The sequence below is a fragment of the Strigops habroptila genome, chromosome 4 (genome assembly GCF_004027225.2).
Source record: "Strigops habroptila isolate Jane chromosome 4, bStrHab1.2.pri, whole genome shotgun sequence".
Classification (NCBI taxonomy): Eukaryota; Metazoa; Chordata; class Aves; order Psittaciformes; family Psittacidae; genus Strigops; species Strigops habroptila.
Genome location: NC_046358.1, coordinates 40,917,453 through 40,944,484, shown reverse-complemented (window position 1 = coordinate 40,944,484; position 27,032 = coordinate 40,917,453). Strand labels below are relative to the sequence as shown.

General features: G+C 37.1%; 1 protein-coding gene across 3 annotated transcripts in view; it reads right to left on the bottom strand.

Annotated features, from left to right (window-relative positions):
• The window catches only part of PRKD1 (protein kinase D1), a 127,021-nt gene that overhangs the window by 18,369 nt on the left and 81,620 nt on the right, over positions 1 to 27,032 (bottom strand). For 2 of the 3 annotated variants that reach the window (XM_030483204.1, XM_030483206.1), the window contains exons 3-11: positions 26,125 to 26,256; positions 25,261 to 25,421; positions 22,491 to 22,514; positions 12,886 to 13,096; positions 11,146 to 11,223; positions 6,495 to 6,699; positions 3,822 to 3,945; positions 2,947 to 3,024; positions 1,704 to 1,983 (exon numbers count right to left, since the gene is read on the bottom strand). In XM_030483204.1, the coding sequence (XP_030339064.1) occupies positions 1,704 to 1,983; positions 2,947 to 3,024; positions 3,822 to 3,945; positions 6,495 to 6,699; positions 11,146 to 11,223; positions 12,886 to 13,096; positions 22,491 to 22,514; positions 25,261 to 25,421; positions 26,125 to 26,256 (1,293 nt within the window). The remainder of the gene's footprint in view (positions 1 to 1,703; positions 1,984 to 2,946; positions 3,025 to 3,821; positions 3,946 to 6,494; positions 6,700 to 11,145; positions 11,224 to 12,885; positions 13,097 to 22,490; positions 22,515 to 25,260; positions 25,422 to 26,124; positions 26,257 to 27,032) is intronic. The other variant, XM_030483205.1, reaches the window with a different exon arrangement.

Here is a 27,032-nt window from a genome sequence, read left to right as displayed (position 1 = left end):
TTCAGAGCTTTGGATATTCCCATAAGCATTTTGAACTGCAAACCTACTGAGGGATTCAAAAGCTGGAGAATATGCCTATCGCTAACTGTACTACACAAAGACATTGTTTTTGAAAGGAAAGAATGTTTCTTTGGAGCACTGCAGCCCATGTCTCCTACTTCTGCCTAGAATCCTGCTCATGCTGCCTTTTCATTTTCTTAGTATGGATTTCAGCCTCATCAAAACCACTGTCCTCGCTATAAAGCCTGTTATTACACACCGAAGACACTCACTACTACCCATCAGCACCTCTTCTAGTTGTAGTAAGCAGCACAAGTAACTTCTGCCCCAAATGGCTTATTCCCTTGTCCTTTCCTTAGGAACAGACTGGGTTTGGAACTAAATGTTTCCATTACATAGAGGCTTTTTATCATTGCCAGTTAGTTTTCAAATGTAAGTACTGCCTTGTGTTTACATGAAAAAAAGCATGGACAAAGACATGGTCAAGTCTTATACTTTGAGCAGAAGACAGAAGGTTCACCATAGGAATTTGCTCTAGATGTCTCAGATGAACTAAATTTTTTGCACAAAAACCCCAAAGATAAGTACAAATTTATAAAGAAATTTTTCAGAGTTCCCAAGAGGGAGAGAAGACAGCTGTCATTCCCAGTCCAGCATTTTAGGTAATTTGTTCAGCTACACTGGGATTAAACCAGGGGCACTAGGCAACTAGTCTGATTGAAATGGCATCCAGAATTGGACTCTATTTTATGCAGGAACCCAGACAAAAAAGCAAAGGATATTGCTGATCTAATCTGATATGTGAGCTGTTGTGCCTGGAGATGTAATGCCACAGCCTGTTGTATTACTTGATTTCTGAAGAGCTTGTGGTCTCATTAGCATTTCGTGCTGCATTAACAGCATCCAGATGTCAAGTGCTAAAGTGAGTGTATATTGCAACAAAAGGTCTAATCCAAAGTGTGTAGACATATCCAAATTTGCTTTACACTGACTAGGCTGAGTAAAAGCAGCAGAGCAACCACAACAGCAGACGCCTAGTAGTACTCTGTGCTACTTTGTTATCAGTACCTGAGCTAAATTTAAATGTTTGGTTTACATAAGCTGTCATCTTTGTTAGAGAATTACCCAAAGGTATGTAAATTGAAGGCACAGACACATTCAGTCCTTTTGGTCCTGGGTAACATCCATGCCTTGTTGTGCTTAGAACAGCTGTTCTTTACACTTGAGCTCATTTCATCTCAGCATGGGACTATGTTTGTGGCAGTTGTACAGCCAAATGTGATGAAAGGGAGAATATCATCTACACTGCAGTGACCTGAAGAGTGAATTGCTGCTTCTCAAGATAGCTAAAAACATAAATTACAGTCATCAGGGGAAAAATCTATCAGTTCACAACTGGAGCTCAGAAACTTCATGCCTCTACACAAGGAGGCTATTACTCATGTCAGCAACACAAATGTGGATGAGATGCCTTACTAATCTAACAACTATTTGCTTGCTAACAAATCTGCATGTTGTATATTAATACATATGTTCTAGTATAAACTGGAAACACAGGGATGAGAAATTGTGATGTTTAAATAATATGCAGACAGCTGATAAGTCTACTAGCTGTGCAATTCTTCCTTTCAATGTGTGCTGAAGACTGAGCAATATCGTCTGTGATATGACTCATCTGAAAAGGAAGAAATGAATAAACTTACTATGCAGGCTGGCTCCTGACCCAGTTGATGCCCCTTTAGGGATGACGGGCATCAGGGCATGCTGTATTGCTATCTCCCACATTCGTGCCACATCGATGCCAATACCACTGCTGATAACACTGTTATTCAGTGGAACACTTGAGAGGTTTTCTATGTTTTCTCCAACATAATAAACTATATTTGCTGTGCTTATTTCAAAACAATGAGGATTGGCTCCTTGAGGCAGCAAACTGAAAGTTTTTACAGGTTCCAGAGACAAAATTTCAGACAATGGGATTTCCTAAAACGGAAAAAAAAAAAGTGTAAAGAGCATCAAAATATAAAACTAAAGCATAACCTTTATTTAATTAATTTATGAAATTAGCTGTTTCTTTGAACCACCTGCTTCTTGAACAAACAAAAAGGCTCTTGTAACCTGAAACTCCATGACACAGAGGGCTGTTGATGGTAAATACTAAATGTTTCTTTCCAAAACCAAGTAGAACTTTAATTATTTAATTAAATTTATCAGAGAGAGCAGTAATCTCTCCATCAGAAAAGAGCAGCACCATCCATATATCAACAGAACTCCACTAGAAAAATAAACCCTGTTGACTCCTTATTTAATAAAATCTATTTGCGATAAATTATTTGCAGAATAAATCTACTCAACATTAAGGTTCCAAATCTATCTTTCACATACGCGTAGACTTCATTGTTTCATCTTGAACAACACTCAGGGCGCGTTTCAGTGACATATTTCCCTGAGAGGAAGCCATATGAAAAAGAAACTTTCCATTATTAAAACTTGTTGCAGTAACGTCTAAGGAGTTTTTAACTGCCTCAGCTAAAAAGGTATGAGCATTAAACCAATCTTTTACAATGAAAATCACAACATAATATCCAAAGGACAGAATTAAAATAATATATACTATACCTAATTTTTTTTGAAACAATTTGTATTATGAATGACAACATCTAATGAGTTTCTTGGCAGAATTTGTCGCTGGCATGTGACATGTCCCCACGGTATGCCGCTGAACTGTATTTCTAGAATATGTATTTTACAAGTCCTTGTTAGCTGACACCTTTCTGATCTGAGACTTGTTTGTGAAAGGCAAAACACACATATGCAGCTTAAATAAGGAATACAAACATAGAACAAAGTTATACTACTACTCGACTTCTAGTAAGCATCTCTTAATTCTTCAGTTTAATCATTATATTCTGCTGGTGAAAAAAGAGATTGAAAAATATTCCTTACTTTGTAATATTTGCTTCCAGTATCATTTTGAAAAAGTGTAATGCATTTGCTGTCCAGTCTCCAGTAGTGTCGTTTCCTCTGCAATGAAAAACAAGGGGAAAATCTTTCTAGCATTTTCCAGGTAAATTACTGAAATGTTCATTTTTCAAAAACATCACTTCCAAAATGTTTCGCTTAAGTTTGAAGGGATGAATTGTGAATGATAAAGATTCATTTCCTATTACAAGATTTTTATGAGGACTTCACATTTGAGTTTAGGGTTTATAAGGCCACCCTCTGTTGTTTCAGTAATAACCTAGCTCTGTTCAAATTGCCCAAGTTATAAAATTTAAAATGTCACTTTGATGTCTGCATTACATTCAGCACAAATTACTAAAGGTATGATGCTAAAATAATTAAACTTTCTTTTCATATCTGTTATAACACCCCAGCTCATTTTCGAAGGCCACATACTGAAGTCTTTATTCCTGTTTCAGCAGGTCAGAATGAACATAACTGTTTTCTGTGCTAACTCTATTTTATAAAAGTCTCAATTCACCTAGCAGTAGGGTATCTAGAAGCCTCCAGCTAGAAGGTGAGGCTACTTTCCAGAAAACCTATGGTGTTAACATTATTTTTTAATTCTTTCAGAATCTCATTTACATTTGGCTGCCTATAATAATGCAACTGACATATTCAGATTATTTTTGCATGTTATAACCATCTCCTGTTTCTTACAATAACTGTTATGACAAGTCAGGACTTTAGGAATCATAGTAACTGTAAAAAAATGGCTTATGTGATTGTAAATTATCAATGTATTGTTAGGATTTGATTCTGTAGAATCAAATCATAGAGTATGTACAGTAAGACAGGTCTTCCTTGACATTTCTTACCAGTGTGTCCTTGCTTGTATAGTGAACCATCCAGCCCTCCTTCATTACTGTGCTGCTTCTCCTTTTTGTGTGCTTCACAGATTGTACCACTCTCATTAATGGAATATTGTTGCTGGTTGAAGGGCTGAAGGATAAATCAATAACGGGTTTTAGAAAGAAGATAACTTTGGACAAAAAGAAAGAAATTCTTTTCAATCAGTATCTATATATCTATATATACCTATATATCTCCTATATCCACATTTATATTTTTCATCATCAGACCTGGATTGGACACTATTTTGTTTTGTCATTCGAAGTGTCTTGAGATTACAAAGAAAAAAAATTGTAATGCTACACCAGGAGAATGTCAGAGATCTTCTGAAGGCTTACATACACACACACGCTCCCTCGCTTCAATGTTCCTAAAGATGAGCTAAAAAGATGGGCAAATGACTAGGGCCTCTGCCAAGGTGTGGGAGCCATAGCTCAAGCCTATGCTATGCATGATTCAGACCAGTACTTGATCTTGAATCTCTCATAACCTAAGTAAGTAAAAACATTGTCCATCAGATTACCATCCTGTAATCTTTCTCTGGTTCAGACACACAATGGAGCGATGAGGGTTTACTGAGTGGAAAATGTGTCAGCTGCCTAACTGCACATACCCTGGCAGATCACAGCAGAGAATCTGATGGAACCTTTCAGGGAAAGAGGTTTAAGATAATATATTTTATCCTCAAAGACATAAAGCAAAGTCCCATTGCCTTGCACCCTGGGGTATGCACTCTGAAGCTTTCCACGACTCAGCTGACACACAGTAAGTCAGGAAGGCATGGGAACTTGACAGTATGCCTGATAGCATTATCAGGTAAAATCTGGAATATCTAGTTAGAGAGGTGTAAGAAATAACAAGCACATCTGCCCACTTTCCTTGCTGTTAGAGTTAGCCATTCATAAAGCTGATTCTGCATAATGGAATGCGGACTCATAATCTGCTTCAGTCCTAAACGTAAGTGCTTAGTTATTTCTGGCAGAACTTTAAACAGAGATGCTGCATTGTACATGAAAACACAGCACAGAGAGCTTGTGTCTTCTACCCTGATAGCAAAGCTACTGGTACCACAACTCCAAGGAAAAAGGGCAAAAACTGCCCAGGAAAAGAATAAATCTTAAGTTTCCGCAGCTGTGACTGTGGATGTCTGCAGATGGCTCTGCTTCACTGTAATGCATTCTGGAAATAAGAAACATTTTATGAAATGGCACTTTCCAATCAAGACACAAAAAGTGTGCTGTCTTAAAGATTCATTAAGACTGTAACATACAGTTAACACCTCTTTTTGGCCTAAACATGAACAAATAAGCTGCAGTGCTGATTTAACTATTCTTGTCTGTACTGGCAAGAGGTTTACAGTTTTATTTGCCTTTTACAGATCACTTAAAAATAATCCATGAATATGGAGAGGTCCCTTAGAAATAAATGGGGGAAGGTATTACTGGAAATACAGGAATGCCCCTCAACTAAGTAAAACATGTACCTTGGTTATCAATGTTTTTATTAGATATAATTGGGTATTTATATTTTGAAAACCTGCAATGTTGTCCGTTTAATACAACTGGGACGTTTAAAATGTTATATGACATTGATTTTCTGATATAAGCACAGGCTTATATTCTAATGATAAAAGGTATCTATATACAGTGCCTATGCAGGTGAATATGACAGTATGAAAAACAGTTCCCTGCTGTGGGAGGTAAACCTGCACACTGCTGAAATAGATTGCTTTCTATTAGTTCAACAGCTATATATTAGTAACAGAGAACTAAGGGGAACATGCCACTGAAACAGGCTCCTAGTAAGCAAAATAAAAGAGGAAACTGCAGGTCAAACTGGGACCCGTGAAAGAAAAATATTCTGTAATTCTTCAAGGTACAGATCCCTTGCATAAAGGAAATTACAGCTGAAAGGATCTTAATTAATTTTAGGTTCCCTGACAATGAATAATGCCTACTTCTTTCCCCCACTATTCTGTACAGTTCCAATAAGTGAATAATGTTTTCTTCTCTTCAGACATTTTGAGGTAAGTTGCACAACTCAATTCCTATTTTCCTTCCTGATTAGTCATTTCAAACCACTAACATATTTTGTAACTTGCTTCAAAGTACTACTTGAGGTTTGCCAAACTTTGCTTCTTGCTAAAGGTATGTAAAACTACGAACAATTCACCTAAAGCTGATTATACCATAGCCACTTACACAACTTTTTAAATTTTATTGTTGTTCATTTAAATGACCAGGCATTGCACTATTAGTCAGGCAAAGAATGCTTGGGGTGGGGGTGTGGGGTATGGGTGTGAAAAAGTAAAAAAAGCAAAAAATTGTTCTTTATTGCTTATGCACAAATACTTTCACAACATAATTTTCATAAGAGAACAGACCTGTAACAATTACCTGTGCATCAGTTTTCAGTTGCTACTTTAACTTTACAGTAATTTTTAAGCTTCTCTAAAATTCCTAATACATATATTCAGTGAAGCAATCTCACTGCAATTCCAGAACCACCACATATCACTAGCTCTCTCCATTGTCAGTCAGTGAGAATAGTGTCCACGGAGATTCCCCTTTGAGCCCTAGACATGATACTCCTAAATAAACACAAAAGAAGGTGTAAGGTACACTAACTTCCCAGCTCACCTGATCATCCTGTTAGACTCGTCGTGATCCGGATCAGCATCCTGCATTTCCCCATTGTCACTATGGCATCCTGTCATTGACATCTCAGAATCGTGAGCTATAGATTCTTCCATGTCATCTATAAAACCACTGTTTCTTTCACTGTCATTGTCGTCACTCCCTTCTTCCATGACAACATCAGACTCAGCCCCAGGACTAAGAAGATCTGGAATATTGTTTCTGAAGTTATTATAAGAAAACATACAATAGTCCAATCACAACATCCTTACACATTCCGAGCTTCAGAAAAGCTCAGGTTCTCTTTGGAACTCTACTGCCTGGGTGTACCTTTACTTGGTACTCTGTGTGCTGGTTAAGTGTGGTTTTTTAACCAGTCATTTAGAACATCACCAAAGAAAACTGGAAATGCATCAAACCAAAATACTTTCAGAAATACAACTTTCTATTAAAAAATGCCAATGTCAAAGAAGAATTTCTTATCCATGGACTTCTATCCATCATTCCATACTAATGAGCTTTATTTCTGAGATGTGACAGATTTTCTATACAGCTTGAATGTTGTGTACTGGCTTGATGGCTGTTGGCAGGCTACAGCTGAAAACCGATGCTAGAAAAGAAGTAACGTCAAAACTAGGAATTTTGTAGTATGATGATGACATGATCAATTGGAGTACTGCATACAGTTCTGGTGTCCTCAACATAAAAAGGACATGGAGCTGTTGGAGCAAGTCCAGAGGAGGGCCACAAGGATGATAAGGGGGCTGGAGCACCTCCCGTATGAAGATAGGTTGAGGAAGTTGGGGCTGTTCAGCCTGGAGAAGAGAAGGCTGCATGGAGACCTCATAGCAGCCTTCCAGTATCTGAAGGGGGCCTATAAAGATGCTGGGGAGGGACTTTTCATCAGGGACTGTAGTGGTAGGACAAGGGGTAATGCGTTCCAGCTTACACAGGGGAAGTTTAGACTAGATATAAGGAAGAAGTTCTTTACTGTGAGGGTGGTGAGGCACTGGAATGGGTTGCCCAAGGAAGTTGTGAATGCTCCATCCCTGGTGGTGTTCAAGGCCAGGTTGGACAGAGCCTTGGGTGACATGGGTTAGTGCGAGGTGTCCCTGCCCATGGCAGGGCGGTTGGAACTAGATGATCTTAAGGTCCTTTCCAACCCAGACCATTCTATGATTCTATGATTCTGTGATGAACTATTGAAATAACTCCAAGACAATTACTTGTAATGCGATAATGTGAACTAATTTTTTTTATACTTGGCACAAGTGTTCACTGTGAAGGCTGCACAATATGGAACAATAACCCATATTATTGAAATAACGCTTCCTGCCTTTATGAAAGAAATATTAAATAAATATTAAAAAGTTCAATGGCATAGAAAAAATATGAAGACTTAGGATTTAACTTATTTGACTATGGCTTAGTATTAGCCATTTGACTATGGCTTCCAGATAATATTTAAATTACATTAAACTTTCCAGTTTCAAGATTAGATATGCCTAAGCAAGATCAAATTAAAAAATAAGTTTTTATTGTATTGCTGCTTGTGAATGCTGCTGGAAGACAGAAAGGAAGAAAAACATTCAAACTTATTTATCTAAGGACTTACATTACAAAACCAAACCAAACCCCCAAACCCCAAGCAAAATAAAACAAACACATCAAAAAAAAATCATTGTGTTGAAACTCAACCTGCTGCTATACAGGCTGTGATCTAACATGCCAAAATCATCAGTCCTGTCAGACAGTAAAGACAGCACTATGCTTGCAGTGTTTCAGTAATCTGAAGTAAGGTTGAAATCACATGGAAGACACCAAATATTCTCACCGAGAAACTTTTGCCTTAATTGTGTGGAGGAAGGTTCTTGACAGTCAATGTAGATGATGCCTCAAAAGAAAAAGCACACTGAACTGGCTGACAGCAAAATGTTTTGAATTGATGGCATCTCACTCAAATTGGAAGTGCACAGCTGAAAGGTTTGTTTCCGTGTACAGTAGTCTTAAAATATTTGGATATAAGTTACTGACGTGTGATTGAAAGACATTACAGTTCATCTCTAGCAGAAACAATCATCCACTCATGAATGACACTTTACAGTGTAAGGCTACCTCTTTGCTATTCTTACAACACTTTTTAAATCTCTATTTTCAATAAATCCACAATCGGTTAAAAATAGCCTCCTGCATTTAGTATGTAATGTGTTTATTAATGAGACCATACTTGGAATTTAATTACTTCAGCTCTTCCTTCACTTACTATTTTGCGGAAAATGCATCACACAGCAGATGGACAGAGTGACAGATACTTTATTAAGTTTGAAAACAATGTGAATCAAATTACGGTAAAAATAGAAATGAGATAACAAGATGAAATTGCCTTTGATAATCCTAAGGACCTTCTATCAGTCATTTAGGACACACCTATAAGAGTTAGAACCATAGAATGGCTTGGGTTGGGAGGGATCTTAAAGATCACCTAGTTCCAGCGCCCAATCCCCCCCTTCCCCTGCCCCGTGCCACGGGCAGAGACACCTTCCACTAGACCAGGTTGCTCAAAGCCCTGTCCAACCACTCCAGCCAATGAGTCAGCTTTATCTGGAGCTCCGCTCAGATGCCTCTATACAAATACCCATAGTATGGGGAATAAACAAGAGGAATTAGAGATGTGTACACGGCTACAGGCATACGATATCATTGGCATCACAGAAACACGGTGGGGGATGGCTCCTATGACTGGAGTGTTGGAATGGAAGGTTACAGGCTCTTTAGGAAAGACAGGCCAGGCAGACAGGGAGGGGGAGTAGCTATTTATGTCAGTGACAGGCTGGAGAGTATGAGCCTCTGTCTGGGGACAGGTGATGAGCCGAGTGCTTGTGTTAGGGCCAAAGGAAGAACAGCCATGGGGGACATCTCTGTGGGGATCTGTTACAGACCTCCTGATCAAGAGGACTCTGTGGATGAAGTGCTCTATAGACAGATAGGGGCAGCCTCATGCTTGCAGGCCCTTGTCCTCATGGGGGACTTCAACCATCCTGATATCTGTTGGAGGGATGGTATGGCCCGGCACAAGCAACCCAGGAGGTTCCTCGATTGTGTGGAAGACAACTTCCTCTTGCAAGTAATAGAGGAGCTGACAAGGAGAGGTGGCATGGTTGACCTCGTGCTCACCAACAAGGGCTGGTTGGGAATGTGACACTCCAGGGCAGCCTTGGCTGTAGCCATCATGAGATGATCAAGTTCGAGATCCTCAGGACAGTGAGAAAAGCATTCAGCAAGCTCATTGCCCTAGACTTCAAGAAAGCAGACTTTGGCCTCTTCAGGAACCTGCTTAGTAAGGTTCCATGGGATAAAGCCCTAGAGGGCAGGTGACTCAATACTGCTGGTTGATATTCAAGGATCACCTGCTCCAAGCTCAGAAGTGTTGCGTCCCAGATAGCAGGAAATGCAGCAGAGTCTTGGGTGACATGGGTTAGTGTGCGGTGTCCCTGCCCATGGCAAGGGGGTTGGAACTAGATGATCTTAAGGCCTTTCCAAGCCTAACCATTGTATGATTCTATAAGTGAGGTACAAATGGTGTAAAGATTAAAAAATAATAATAGTGACCCCAAGAGCCAAGTTTAAGGTGCATCAGAGAGGACATGCAGTAGGAGTGCAATGGCAACCTTCCAGAGAAGCATGCACCTTATCATGTTTCAAATTGGATACTTAGCATCTGAAATATTTTTTCCTACACTAATTGCCGTTAAACAGTAGAACTTTCTAGTAATACAGTCACGCTACTACGAAAAACACTATGAAAAATATTAATTAAGATTCCTAATTTAGGAAATTTTTGGTATCTCTTCTATAAAGCAGATCATAGGTTTAAAGTTTGAAAAAAAGATTCCTAAGAAGACAGTACTCTATTAGCCTCAGAAGCAGTTTAGGCTGACAACTTAACACGGTAATATGCATTAGAAACCGAACACTTCAGCACACTTCTCATTCCCTTATCACATGGAAAAGTGACATTTTCAAGGCAATCAACAACTCATCTACCACATCCCTTTTTTTCCTCCAGTACCGTCTGTCAAGCCTACCCATAAATTCTATACTTGACATAAAAATGACAGCACATGTATGGGAAAATCGGCAGATATTCATCAAGCCTTTATTTCTGGCAACTGATATGATTCATTTTATACCAACAGTAAGTAGTGGAATTTTTCCTGGATGGTATTCCCAGTTCTTCCAGGTATGCTTTTCCTTCTCGGTAAGATTATCTTAAAGCAAACATTTCTTCCCCCATCCTCCCAGATTAAAAAAGCAATTTTGTGTTTGTATCTCAATGCCAGCTTCTCATGGTTATGGCTTTTTTCTTTCGCATTCTGCATTCAACAGGCCATGATTACCTGGCTATTTTGCTGCTGACATCACCTCTGAGACACAGCTGAGCCTGTCACACCTATTTGGAAGACACACACTCTGCTCTAAGCCACTTGTAGGGTTCCTCCCACACTTCATCTTTGACTTATGACAGAAATATTGCAGAGGAAAGGCCACTCCCAAGCAGTGGAAAAATGTGTCTTTGCACACTTCGCAGTTTTACATTTCTTTTATTTAACTGATGGTTTAAACAATAACAGAAAGCATTGTTAGGGCAACTTACCTCCATTAATGGCAACTTCCCCCAGGCAGTTATTTGGCACTTTAGGAGCACAGCGTTTGTGACAGTTGAACCTACAGTCTGTTAAGAAAAAAAGGAATACAGTAAAATTATATCTCTCTTCCTGTGACACAATTATATTCTTTTTTCCTATTCTTCAGCCTATAGATGTCAAGCCCTACCATTTCACACTACTACAGAGTTAACATGCCCAGAGAGCGTTCTTTATCCTGGGTGCATGCCACCTGCCAGTGAAAGGGACAGGATTAAAGATGCTAGAAGTGTGTTTCCCTGGGGGGAAAAAAAAGCATTATGAAGGGCAGTTGGGTGGAGGTGCTACCTGCAGCTGAAGTGCATGCTCAACTTGTCTAGGGGAATGATGGGGAGACCTGAGTGCTTGGCTGCAAAGCTAGAGCTGCTTTTCCAGTGAAAAAGCAGACTGGGCTGAGGTATATCTGCTGCAGCTTAAGAGACTGAGTACATATCAAAAACTGATGACTGAAAATTGAAACAGCAGAACCCTAGCCAACAATTATAAGTGAGAAAATATTTGCTCTTTACATCTCAAAGCAAATTCTCTACTACTTTCTATGGACAGTTCCTTCAATTCCTTCCTTATTTTCCAGATATTTTTATTTCAGTCTACCTCTACTTTTTTCATATATGTAAGTAGCACTTTATTAGACCTCATCTTAACTGTTTCTATTTTGACTTCTGAACACACCTTACTTGAACTAAGAGCTGTAACTTATTAACACACCTGGAAAAGCAAAGAGTAGGAAGGAATATACTAAGGCTGTCTATATCCTTGTAATTATTTAACTTCAGATCCAAAAACCAACTGAGGTACAGCAGGGCCAAACTGTAGGTAATTTTTTTTTTTTAAATCAGGTTAATATTTGATTATGTCATTGGGATTCAAAATGAAATGGAACAGGCGATGCCTTCATAGATACTTTGCTTTAGTTAAATCACATCGAGTCACACCCTAAGTTAAGTGAATGTGACTGAATTTTTGCAGGGAATTAGTTCAAAGCAGCAACACAAAGTATACTGATTAATCTTATGAGAGTTACTGCTTATTTTAATAGAAGGAAGGTGATTTTAAGGATCTGTTAGCCAATGTTATCTAACACCATAGCATGCACAATGTTTTGCATTTAAGGCCACTCTAGTTGGCTAAGGTGAACCAGTAATCTAGGCTACAATCCAAGGGGCTTGATTCACTTCAGCACCTACTAAGGTACAACACCATGAGCACATTAGTTACTTACACTGGAAAAATGTGGTTTTAAATTCTCATACAAGCTCATCTTAATTCCATTACAACTTTCCCAAAACCCTGAACTGCTGCGACTCAGGCACATGCTTCAATTCAACATAAGATTTTGTAGATTGAAAACAATGAAGAATACAGTCCTTTGTGTTAACTATCCTGCTGTAATTGCCTGTGAGCACAGGCTCACCTACTGCCAAATACAAGATAATTTACACCTGAACAAAAAAGATGTGAGCTACTGCAGATATATTGCAGGGTAAAAATGAACAGCCATGCCGACAGCTCCTGCAGAACAGCAATTACTGTAATTTTGACTCCAGCTTAATCCAGTGTAATTGTACATGTGCCTACACCTAGACAGTTTAGTGAGGAAACCATGAGTACGGCTACATAGAAACTCTCAAATGCTAATTTAGTAATTTTATTATGCTTATCTTTTATGTACCTAAGGGGTGTTTGCTTACCTTTGCATTGCAAACCCTGTCTAAAAAGCCCTTTAAGAAGCTTCTTACAGTACTGGCAAACTGTTGGCCGTGTATAAGAGTGGATGACGAAAGTGTGAGGCACTTTAACCTTGGACAGTAAGATCTTGTCTAGCTGAATAGGTCGTCCAATGTATGACTGTGAATTTGATCTCTTCTCTCGCCCAGTGAATGATTCTGATGGTGTTTTTTGCTGTGAAATACACAGAAAAAAGAAAATTTGAAATAATCATGATGTTCTAACTTTTAAAAGAATATTACATTCACTCACCTCAAGAACGGTAAGTCATGTCATAAAAAGAAATGTGTTTTTAAACACTAATAGAACATGCAACATACCCTCTCCGACTGCTTTTGAAAAATGTGAATGGTATCAAACACTATCTTTGCCAATACTACCATCACACATTCCACACTGTGACTGAAACAGGGTTTCAGGGTTTTATGGGGGGGGGGGGGTTAGAATTAAAACATTCACTAAAAATTTCTCAGAAAAGCATTTTGCATTCCGAGAAACACACAAGCCAGTTGTTACCCCTCTTATTTTCTGTTTTATATCAAATTTAACTTTGAAAGGCTGTATTTTTTGTATAAACAGTAAGAAAATAGTTACCTTATTCCATGTGCATGCTGGGGTTTGATACAAAACAGATTAGTATTTTCCGTCCCCTTCATTTATAAGTTTTGCTATTGCTAACCTTACCACATTTAGATTATGCACAATGTATCAAAATAGATATATAAATGAATGTAGATAAATACATACGAAGTGAGACACACAGCCTAAGGTACGGAATCAAAAGAATTTCTGAAAGAAATTATTTACCTTATATTCTCAACTCATTTCATTTAGATGTAAATACAGTAATTACCCCAGAAAACAACTGACCCAGAAAGCTACCTTCTCCCAGTAACTGCCCTCAAGAAACAACCAAACTACACTCACAGTTAACATGGAAAGGAGGGGAAATAAAAAAATCTACAAGATGCAGCTTGATCATTTAAAACTCAGCACCATCTTACTGTCATCTGCAAATAATCTAATAACTGAAGGCTAGAAAACAAGTTATTCCCAGTAAGCCTACACTGTGCAAAAAGTTGTAGTAGCTGAAACTTCAGATTGGCCTAACTTGAAAATCTGTTTTGTTTCAAACTAATAATGTTATCAGAAATTCTTCATCTGAGAAGGCTGATTGATTATTATTTTCTGGTCACCAAAATATAAAAATACATTTCTGTATGCTTCTGTGTGAGAATCTTGGAGTAAAGAGGAATTTGAAAGTCATTTTGACGGCAGAAGAACCTAAGGTGTTCAAGGCTTTGCCTTCACAGTCTATTTTCAATGGGTAAAAAAGGTTTCTTACTTCCAAAGTTCTGATAGGTTTCTTACAGAGAAGATCAGGTTTTTTTCATTACACTGTGGAACTATCTGTCTTTCCAAAGAACTATATGCAATAGATTTTGCTGAACATCAGAGCTACCCTGCTAACCGACAACAATGCCAACATCACATTCTTATCCATTGTATAAATGCAGTCCTGTTGAATCAATGAAAAATATGCAAAATACATTGTATGAGCCAGGTACATATGGTCACAATAAACAAACTAAACTGAAACAAGTCTAAGAAATCAAATGTCTTTATCACAAATAACAGTGGAAAAAGTTTGAGTACATTGTTTCATATTTACTTTACTTCCTTAGTTTTAGATCTTTATGCTCTGTAAAGCACTTCTGCACATAAAAAACACCCCCAAACTAATCTCAGTTTATGATAAAATTTATTTAATATTTTTTAGTTTGCAATATTGTTTGCCTAGAATTTCCAAGGCAGATTGCATTAAGTCCTATAAAGTCAACAAGAACAGGACTTTAAAAGCGAGGGCAGAAGCCCAGCAGGAAGGAAAAGTGAGCCCACATGCACAGCACAAACTGCATTGCTCAGCTTGTGCAAATCAGTTGCAAATGACAGCCCCCAATACTTGTGGACTGAACAAAGCTCACAAGAAGAACAAGAAATAGAGATCAGGCCCTCTCAGTCTGATGTCTAGAATTAGGGACAGTTTTGGCATAGACTGATGCTCAGTCCTACCGTAGTGCCTTGCAAGTTACATCCCCACCCCTATGTTATGGTCAGATACCTAGCTCTGAATTTGTTCTTCAGTGGTCACAACAACAGTTGTACATAGGACATACTACATTTTAATATAAGTATTTTCTTTTTGAGTAAAATAATTCTTTAACAGTTTGCCTTAATTCTAATTACTACTTACAAGGCATTAGTCACAACACTGCTGTCTTTGTCTTGAATATGGACACTTGGTGGACTTTTCACATGTAGTGACACTATTCTCTTAAAATGCACTTTAACTGAAAAGGAGCGGGAGATTTCTAAGAGGAAAAAGTTCTATTCTTTGCTTTCATTATGTCACTGCAACAAACTAATATTTCAGTTTACTGCTCTTACCACTAGAGCTTGACAATCTTACTTGACAGTCTTACTCGTCTGAAGTACAAATGATCCAAATACTGCTTAAAGTTATGATCTTAGAACCCTATCTAATATAATCTAAACTAAACTTACTATTATCACATTGCCTTCATTTTCCAAATTATTGCCAAATCAAAAATTATTTTGGCAACTGAATAGTATTAAAAGCTTTTTAAAAACCCAAATTACTTATATCTAGTTAACCTCATGCTCAAAGGATTTTAGAAAGCTGGTTTGGCCCACATTTTCTCACCAAATACCTTGCAGTTTTAGAAACATCAGTAGTGTTGCTGAAATGTACTAAGACTCATCTTCGGCACTTATATGATTACCAGAGAGACAGACTTCCCTACAGCTTTGGCTCTGACCACTGAGATATGCTGCCTAGATGATGTCTCATCAAATCTCAGCTGTGGTACGCTTTGAGTGTGAGACAAATTATTCGTTATAATTTTTGCTTTTTTGACTTTGATGGCAAGTTTTTCAGCTTTGATGTGCTAATATATGCTTCTGCATGGTTCTGATAAAACAGGTTGGACAAGTAGCATACGGTGTAATACTTAGTTTCTTAGTTTTTTCTTAGCAATTCTTAGTTTACAATGTCTTTAGGTAAAGTAAGAGGTAAAGCTGAGTTTCACCTTCTCCCATACTAGAAAAAACAACAGTAGTCATGGATCTGGTCTCTCTCCTGCATGCTCAGGCCTGATATGCGGGACTTGCACTCCCTCCCTCTTCCAGCCGCTCACAATGAGACCCCTGGGCTACTGCTCAGAGCTAGAAGGGAAGGGAAGCTGGTGACAGCTCAGAACTCATGTCAGTAGCAACCAGAGCACCACTCCACATCCCTCTGATGACTGAGTAGGAGGAGAAGCACCTCCTCCCTCTTGCCAATGACAAGCTTCTTCTCTCAGTATCTTCCAGAACTTCTCTCAATAACCCCTCAACTTTAACTTCCAGCACTCCCAGCATCAGACAGATTCCACAATTTAAAGTCCCTGAAAGAAAAGAAAATGAGCAACTGTTCTATTTTCACTGCAAAAGCAAGAATCTCTTCCACAAAGCACCTTCTTCTTCAGCTGGTTTGCCTCATTTCTTAGAAAGATAAATTAGTTTTTCCTGGTAGTCAGCCAGGCTACTGACTCAGCAAATCTGGAAACTTCCCAGGAAATGACTGCTTAACTGGATTACACCATGGAAACTAACAGCCTGTGCAGCTCCAAACACTAAACAGTCCTTTAGAACAATCATCCCAGCAAGGTAATCTATACTTTAACAGCTCAGAATATGATTTTCCAAGTGACAACAAACACGAAGAAACATGTGCAGATATTTAACCGTACAGATGTTCAGCCAAGCAAGTGACACTGATCACATTCAGAGCCTTCAATACAATTATGTCTTAAACTATGAGAACATCTAACAGAATCCAGTGTATGCTTACATTTTCATTCTGAAAAAAGGGGTTTTTTTAATTCCAAGATGGGAGAGATGCCAAGCTTTTTCCCCAACATGGGGCACTCAGCATGATTCTTATTAGCCTTGCCTCTCCTTCTTGTTCAACTTCTTTGAATTTTGGGAATATACTGAAGCTACTCACGGTTTATCTGGTGAGCTTTGTTAAAAGCTGTTCAAAGACACAATTTGTCTACAATAGACAGAAGCACAAAGTAATTGTACAGAACCCTGTCATTGCAGAAAGGAGACAGTCCTCCATATAACTGCTACTCCAAAAGTAAAAATACCTCAGCAGGAGATCTTTCCTGTCTTTTTTACCTTGTCCAAATCCATTGCAAAATACAATTAAGAAAATAAATACTGATAATAAATACTGAAGATATAATAAATACTGAAAATAAATACTGAAATAAATACTGATTTCCTGCCAATAGATTCAGCTGTTCCTATTACCTAGGTGAGCCTGACTGTCTTCTAGCACCACACCTATCCCTCACAGGCACAGAAATCAAAGAAACTTTAGGGAGATCCTGAAGGGACTAATGGGAAGCAAAAAAAGCTGACTGCCTGGGTGCAGCTGGCCTCTTGGGAATGAAGACAAGGATCAGCCCTGCAGTCAGATGCAGAGGCTAGCCTAAAACGTAAAATAGGCTGCTGTTTGCCTGACTTCTTTTAAAAGCTTTCAACAGTCCCACTAAAACCATCCCAGGGATTCTGACAAAACTTTACTGATGAGCTTCATGTTCTAGAAAAGACAGAAAAGAAATACTTCAATTTTGACAACTAATATCTCATTTTAAATCATGCTTGCAGAAACACATTCAAGTCAGTAACCTTCACTTAGAAGAAAACAGGCTACATATACTCTCACAAATAAATATTTTTTCAAAACTGTTCACAAAGCAGTGATAACCTTTTGCAGGCTCAATATCTTAAAAGTATTGCGACATTATTCCTGTACTTTACACTGAGATATTCAAGCAAAACCAACACAGGTATTCCTACAATTTTGAAATGTTTGCCTTAACAAAAGAAACAAACTATCATGAGTTAGTTTTTTGGGGTTTTTTTATTTACTTGGACAACTGAGAAAAGTGGTGTATATTTAAAGAAACAAACAGCAACAACTGTCCGCATGAAGTTATCTTTTCAGTGTTGAAGCATACTTGTTGAAACATGCATTTCCTTCCTATATTGAAGGCAGAGGATACAGCCTTAATATGTTCATATACAATTTCTTCACAGGAAGCTACTGTCAAATGAGGTGCTAGATATCTATGTAACCACAGGAACTACTGTGTTTTTAATGCAATGCAAATGTTGCCTTTCTTTTACAAATTAAACTGTGTGACTGTAATTAAGTGAATTCAAGGAAACAAATCTTCAGTTAAATATATTGAAATACCACACTTAGACTGCAATCAACTGTGTTGTCTTTTGAGGCTTTTTGCACTCTTTAAGTCAAGTGTATGATTTAATCCTACAAGCACCATAGTTAGATAGCTATGGTCTGAAAAACACTTCAGTGTCACATGTGTAAACACATCAAAGAACTGACTTCACTACAAGCTGTTAATATTAAACTATCTACAGATGGAAATTATTATGTACCCTGCTCCTCCACTCAGACAGCAAACAGTGGTTTGAATGCTCTGTCTGTAACCTGCCTTATTTTGTAAAGTAACAGAAGATTACTGGGTTTCAGCAGTTATTGTGTGACTATGCTGACTTCTCTGAGTCAGGGATGTCCCAAAACAAAAGCCCTTTTTTGACAGAGGATTTGCTAGTGCCAGTAGGCATAGAAGGGCTTATACAGTACCAAGCTTTTTTTCCTGCATCTCACATACACAAGTTCCTTAAAAAATACTAGGTTTAGTTTGATCTTCTATTATATGCTTCATAATTTTAAGTACAATAATTTTAAGCACAATACTTTTTAGCAAGAAATTATTTTCATGTAAACCTCTTGCACTACTAGGATGCTCACATCATACGCCACACTCAGTAGCTCAGTTGTGCCAACTGCACAGAACTATTCAGAAAGTAAAAAAAAAAAGGCACATACCATGATACAAAGGTATCTTAGCAAAGTTATAATTGAAGACAAAACCACTCAAGGAATCTTTGCACAATTCTGGTTCACTCAGAATTGCTTTTTTTCCTCCAGTGTCTGTGTAAACGCATTCCATCTGACACTGTCTCCACACCACCCTTACTGAATCAGGGATAACCAGTAGGTCTTTGGGCTTAACCACAGCCACAGGTTTGGAAAAAGTTTTGGCATTGGACAGAGGAGCTCTAGACAAACCAGCTTGTCGAGGCTTGTCTAAAGAGAGGAAGTTTCGGGGCAGTAGGGTGTTATCAGTGTAGAAGAAAAGCTTATATATTAGAAAGGAAAGTGCCATTGAACATGTTTGGGCCAGGAAAGTGGAGATAAAAGGTTGCTGGGATTTCCTCTATCCCCCAAAGTACAAACTGCACATTGAGATCTTATACCATTTCACAAGACCTAGCACTAACATGAATGATGTTTCAGAGATGCTACAGGAAAGTAAACTGTGTACTGCAGGGTGTGCCACTTTTTTATATTTTCAATATGTACAAACCTTTGTGTTAGTACTTAGAAACTACAAGAACTTAGCTCTGAATGTGTGTTTACTTAGACATATCATGCACTCCTTAGAATTCCTACTGTCACAGTCCCAGAACAAGTACAAGTCCTCAGTTTAAGCTAAGGTGGCTTATATGAAGGATCATAAGCTGACAACTGCTGTTACTATTGTATGTCTTCCCTAAAAACAAGATTGGGGATTTAAGAACAAGTGGCAGTTACCTAAGGACAAGAACAACCTGAAACTCTCTCCTCCTCCAAGCTTAAGAATCAGATACCCGTAAAACCTCCCCGAGGGATCACAAACAAGTTGCATTCAAAAATATCACACATGGCACATATGAAATTACAGAACATTTATGTCTTAAGCTGTTTACCGTTGTCTCTTCTACCTATCTCCCTAGATATCTGGAAAATATTAGAGGTGCACAACTGATGCAATATTTAGTGCTGTCCTAAATATACATCTTTTAACTTAAAATAATTGGCTTGATCATCTTTTAGATCTCATCCGGCTGTAATGAACTTCTGAAACAACCATATTGGGGCAAATGAGGTCAGAAAACCTGAAATGTAGTTTGACATTTCACAAGAAATTCAGTCCTAGCATATTTAGTGCATGGCAGCTAGTATAGGGATTACTATCATTTTATGGCACAGTGGTGTATAAGGTAAGCCATTCCAAATTTACTTTCTGTATCCTACAATGTTTTAATTTAGGGTTTAGTTAGACTTTGACTGTCAAAGACATGAAATGCTTTAAGAAAAAAGGGAACTATATTTTAAACAGTTTTGGTTGAATTTTTTTAACCTTTAACATAATTTAATATTTTAAATAATTGTAAAAAAAAAGCAAAACCAAACCCCCCTAAAAAATAATGCCTAAAAGATTGTGGAATTAACTTAAATTCCTATTTAAATATTTAACTTTTAGTGTCAGATTCAGTGAGTTCTTGATTCTCAGTTCTGCTCAGTGCATGACCCTAGATTCACCTGGTGAATATGTCACTAATGTAAACATTACTTAGGATTGGTTTAGTTCATAGCCTATATTTTACACTTTTATTATTTATAAATAACATCTAGATTTTGGACCTCAAAAAATTTCCAGGAGCATTCTCCAAAACAGCATACCTTTTTTTATTAAACAAATGACTACATAGAAAATCTTCCCATAAAACAGAGAGGAATGTGCACTGTTCACCACCAGGGCATGGAAGGATAACTTGGGGCTCACAAGACTAAAATATAACTATGAGTGGTATTAATTTACAGTTAATTTAAGTGTCTTTCTTTGAAACGAAATACTAATTTTGCCTGGGAGGATCTTTGGTCTAATGAACTCTATTCTAGCCATTAGAAAAGGACTCCTCCTAATTACAACTGGCTTAAGGCATGAAGCTCTCAGCTGCAACACCCTAAGCTCTTCTTTAACCCTTCCCTCAAGGGCTCCTTTTTTCCAGCCCAGTGAGCTAGGGACCGGTGCTGGGAAAAGGAGATGCATCTTCTAAGTGTGGAAAATTCGCACTTCAGAGTGTGAATTTTTGAGTCACTAGAAATGAGGACTCCTTATTTCAGTGGAGTAAGAGAAAAGAGCAGCAGTATTAAGAGCTGGGTACAAGTGAAGAAAGAAAAAATGACCACCTACAACTCAAGACAATTCCCTCCCAGAGACTCTACTGTTCTAGTTCTGCAAAATCACTCTTTGGTATATAGCTGAAAAGCCTCAAACCAGCTCTGCTCGTAACAAGTCTACAGAGGCAGGCAACACCTGGTGCTTCGTAGTCTGTCAGTGATATGTAAATAATATTTTCAATTAAAATTATTTAAATTTTAAATTATTTAGTAAAAAATAATCCTGGTTCTTCAGAAAAAGCAAAGATAGATAGTATCTAAGTAACTTTGTAATATTGCACTTACCTGTGCCCCGTGAGACACAGCACTGCTATTTTAAATGCAAAGCTCAGCCAGGCTTTTTCTGAGAAATCACTTCCAATGTAACTAAAATTACTTTAATATATCAACATTCATCACCTCTAGAAGAATGAGTAAAATTTAGCAAAATAATGGAAACCTATATAAAAATAAACAGAAATAAAATTCTATTGTCTCATATAAATGTATTTGAAGTAAAAACATGGATGGTTAATACATTTTCTTTTTACAAAAGAAGTTCAATTTTGGTTTTCCTCCAAAAACTTTTTTTTTTTAATTACTACTTTTAATTACTGTTAATATAGGGTAATCCATCACTATCCAGATTGATGGATTCATCATTTTTAAGATAGCGCATACTTAGAATAAAATTATCTTAGATATTAAAAAATCCCTGTTCTGTATATGCTTGTTTTATTGTTTTATGGGTATTCTGTGGAGCTGTAATACTGTAGCATATTCTACAAAACACATTTTTTCTACAAAAAGAATATACGTGTTTTAGGAAGAAATAAAGTTATTTTTTTCACAGAGATAGATATTTGACCATGATAACCTTCATTTCAGCGTAAAAAAATATTCCTCAGACTAATTATGTAATATTACTAAAAAGGACAATATTTGCAAAGCCTGCTCTTCTCTGGCTGCATTTCAAATATATGCTGGTGAGCATTTAAAGGTTGGGTTTGTTCAGCTTAAAATAAAATATTAATTTTATACATTACTCCAGCAAATTCCCAATGTTCTGAAATGAAGTTAAAATTTTCTTCCCATGTGCTACTGTCAGTAAAAAAAGGCTTCAGTCCAACCAATGACCTCTATCATGCCTAAAAAATGAAAGAGCCACTTTTGTATCAAAATATTTTAATGTTAGCTAATTTTACTGTTTAGTACAAGAATTATGACCTTCACTTTGGAATTTGGACTTTGGGGTTTCACACTGGGTATATTCTTTCTAGAAGAAAAACAAATGCTCTTGAGTTAAGATTGTAACATACTAATCTGATTAAATTTATGCATTTCTTCACATTGACACTGATACTCATAAAAGAGGATGTTCCTGATAGTATGACAGGGAGTAAATTCAGTACATACCTCATAGCCAGGGCTGACAGGAGACTGAGACAGGAAGTTGGAAAGGAAAAACAGAACAAAGAAATAAGAGAGAGAAAAAAGACAGAAATATTGTTACTTTAGAAGCAAGCATGAATGTGGGATTATTTTATAGCCTCATTGCATGTTATAGAATGCAAAAGAATTGCATTTGAGCTATGACAGGTAAAAATCTGGGTTACATAGCATCCTCCTAGTTCTACTTGTTTTTAGCATTTCTGTTGATGAGTTTTACACTACTAAATTAAGAATAGGAAAAAGGATATTACCTAGATTTTATTCTTTGGAGGTAGATTTTTAAAGCTGTAGTCAAATGTAGTCCCTAGTCAACTTTCAGCTCAAATGAGATGATTTATTGTCTTACGAATACATTTAAACCCAAACTGAAATTGTGTTTCTGTGTGGTGGTGCCTTATGAAAGGATAATTAAAGTACCCTTTGCAGGATACACATTATCCTGTCTCAAAGATTTTTTCAAATGTCACAATTTCCTAAATTAGGGCAAAATGTTTTAACTTCGTGTCATTTTTCCAGAAGCCAGACTTACAAGCTGAATTTAACACTGTGAGCTAAAGCTGGCTTCATTCTGGTTCACATGAGATGGACAAAAAGTTCTGAAATCATAACTTTGTAAATAATTCCAGGAACTCCTTCTCTCCCAACTGCTCTGACTCTACATAATAAATAGAAGCAAAAGTATTTTAGTCCTATTTAAAGAATTGACAGATACCTGATGAATTCAGTAGTCCCAAACACAGGGTATATTTTGCTACCAGTAAAAGAAGTGCCACATCAATACTTACAATGAATGGTATGATTTTGTGAACAAGGATGCTATTGCTTAGCATATTCACACAGACTGTAGAAAAAACAAACACATTCCAAAGTGCATGCTTTGATTGGCATCACAGTATAAACTGCCATAAAACTTATCTCACAAGTACTGCAGAAAAATACAGTACAAAGGACAGATCTGATACACGAGAACTGGCAAAGCTTATAGACACTTAAAAAAATGGGGGAAAAAACTGAAACATTCAATGCAAAAAACCCAAAACAAAATAAAAGACATATAGAGCCATATGTGAGAGCACTTCTGAAAATCTGGTAAATGATACCATGATTTCCTGAAATAAGAGTGAAATTGGAAAGCTATTTCATTTCTCTAGTCTAGTGACCATCCCTGTACCTACTGTAAACATATTTTCTTTGAGCATGCACATGTGTGTGTGCATGTGTGACATTCTGAGTCATCAGCATGGGTACACTGATGATTACAAGTTCTTAGGGAAGTACAGTCTGCAGTATATATGAAACTTACTGTATTTCTTGTCAATTTTAATATTCTCAACAGTTTCAAAATACATAGCTTTGCAAAACAGGTATGTCATGTAAGAATGTATCAGCAAATAAAACAGTATTATAATTAAAAAATTAAATTTTTTTGCTATCTTGTAACTATATATTGCAATGAATTTTTATAGAGACTATACTAAGATGCTCACTTAAACAATTTTTTTAACCGGAATTCCAGAAACAATTCAGAACTAGGCCCAGCCTCCCTCAAAATTTTCTGTTTTGGTCTGAGTAAGTCAGCGTTTCTGAAACAACCTACTAAGAATTATGAATAATCTACAAAGATTTGTTGCTGCAGTTTTTGCAAAACTTTAGCACCTTACTCATTTATGCAGCTTTTCAATTAAAAAAACAGATTCATAATGTTAACCTTAATTTCCAAGTAGCTTTAGGCTAATGATAATCAGTAGGATAAGTACATAATTATGGTTCGCGGATGGTACTGCATGTAACACCAGGTCTACATCATTTGCAGTAGTGTCCTTTTAGTATGTCAAGTTTAATAAGTTTAATATTCTAATTGAGAGGAAAACATGATAATTGTTGTGTGTACTTATAAAGTCTTTCCTCTCTTTTAAACCTTAAGGTTTTCAAAACTTTCACTTAGGAATGGATTCATTTACATATAGTGTAAATTCTTTAACTATTCAAGTACATTATGATCATGAGCGTAGAAAGGAACAAATATGCCAAAGATAAACAATACATATTTTAATTTGCTCTAGTCATTACATTTTGTTCTCAGAAGAGTTGTTTTCATGATGACAACTACTACAGTAATGTATATACAAGTATAACATATATTTATGTGTGCCTGTGTGTATACTGTATATCTAAATATATATCTACACACATATATATAGACATACACATACATTCACCACAAAGATCTGTATCAGGAAATAATGGAGATTTCTCCCACTTTCTTCTGAACACTCAGAAATATGCTAAATACTCAGGTTCCAAATAATTAACTATAGCCCCGACCGTGACAGATACTTGGTTTGACACTGTGGTGTTTGGGTCACAGTGTCCTCCTGAGGCAAATTTTTACTATATCATAAACCAATGGATATAATGGTCTGATACAGAAGAAATTCAACTTTTAGTTCCAGAGGAGACATCCTCCAAGATGCAACTACTCACATTAGTATGGGTGGCAGTTTTAGAACTTCAAAATTCTTGACAAATGGAGGAGACTCCTGGGAGTATCAGAAGTGACACATCAAGCTGGTGACTTCCCTTTTACGTTAAGATGCTTTTTCTCACAGCAATACTTTATAACTTACATACAACTTTTCTAGTGTACAACAGGCAAAACCAGATCCTATAGTGCTAAATGTCATTGTTTATTACCAACAACACCCATGGCCTATATAGCTAGGCAATCCCATACCAGAAGGGCTTCATCGGGCATGCTGGGCGAGGGTTCTGCAGAAACTGTCCGAACGGTGCTGAGTCCTGTGAGGGACACATTTGACAGGCGCCTTTTCCGTACACCACTGCAGTTGTTAGGGATTTTAAATGCACATCTCTTATGGTAATTTAGACCACATCCTGAAAAGAGAAATTTAAAACCCTCTGATTATGGTTTATTACTGGAAAAAGCAAAGTTTTTTTTTTTCCCCCAAAACAACAGGAATTCAAAACCACCACCCTTATTTTTGATTAAAATTTATTCCTCTACTCTGCTAGTTTAGCTCCTATAGTCTACAAATTTTTAGAGAGGTAATGCTATAAGCTCCAAATAGTTACACCTATAACCTGCGGTTTTAATTTTTAAAGAATCTATCGTCTTATAGTGTAGGAAATTTCTGTGATCAGTGTTTGAGAGGTAAGGAAGCCTTTCACTGCAAATGGTACATCCCATTGGATACAGTCTACCAGGAGCCAAACAGTTGTAGCAAAATGAGAAAAGACTGTTATTACAACCTCATATGTACTGACAGTAATTTCAGTTAAATTATCTGAATTAATGTGATATAGAAGGAGGTACTGACTCAGACTCACAGGGAAGTGTAAAACATAGAAAAACTTTTCTTGAAAATACATATAGACCAATTGTTTTCCACTTCAGGTTACAGAGCCTTATCTAGGAGGTTTCAGAGCACTCAGAAGGATTAGTTCTTTAATCACTTAACTATTCTGATAGCTCATACGTCTCTACCTACTCAATTTAAAAGTGGCATCACAGACATGTGTAAGTGGAATGGATAGGTCTCTTCCTGAGGCTGAAAAATCACATCTCACTGCAGCTTACCTTCACATTTGAGCCCCTGACGCACCAGCCCCCACAGCATTTCTCCACAATGGTCACAAAAGGCTGGAGCTCGATACGAATGAACAAAAAGAGCATGGGGACGGATTTGAAAGTCTTCAAATGTAGCAGAAGCTGTAACAAGAAGATCATTCCAAATGTTACTAAAATTAGTAACATAATTAATATGCTTTATTGATGTGGTACTTCATCACAGAGCAAAGCTAAACTACTTCTGGTCGCTATGATGATGAACTCTGAATTTTGTAGTGGTTGTTGTACTGTATTTTGAAGATAAAAAGTTTGCTGATACACCTTCATACTACAATGACCACTGCAAAAAGGATAAAGCTGCTTTTACAAACTTATAGCAATAACCTCCCTAAGAATATTTTGCCAATAAAACACAGGAGATTAATAGCATATCAAACATTTCTTAGAAATTGCTAGAGTTCAACCAGATGTTGGAAATTTTTCAAAATATTCTTTTACAGACTTGACTGACTACACCTGAAGGGATATATACATATAAAAGAAATAGAACACATGCAGTAAAGAAACATTAATTTTTTTCCAGACAAGTAAAGGAAAATATATCCAAAATGAGCCATTTCAGCTGACCACTTGGTATGTCTGATTCAGCAGCCTATGTTGGCATTGGTGAACTGATTGCCCAAGTTAAAAATATACACAAGAATTTTGAAAGAAAACATGCAATTATACACCCAATCATCAATAAAGACAAAGCCCTTGCAGAGCAGTCTGGAAGACTGCTGTACATTTCCCAAAGTACCAATCATTGCAAAGTGATGTGACCCTGCAAATAGTGTAACAGTTGCAAAAGTTATAAGGGCTAGTTAAAGGCACTAGTGTAAACTAGAAAAATAAACAGTGACAATGTTTTAAGAACT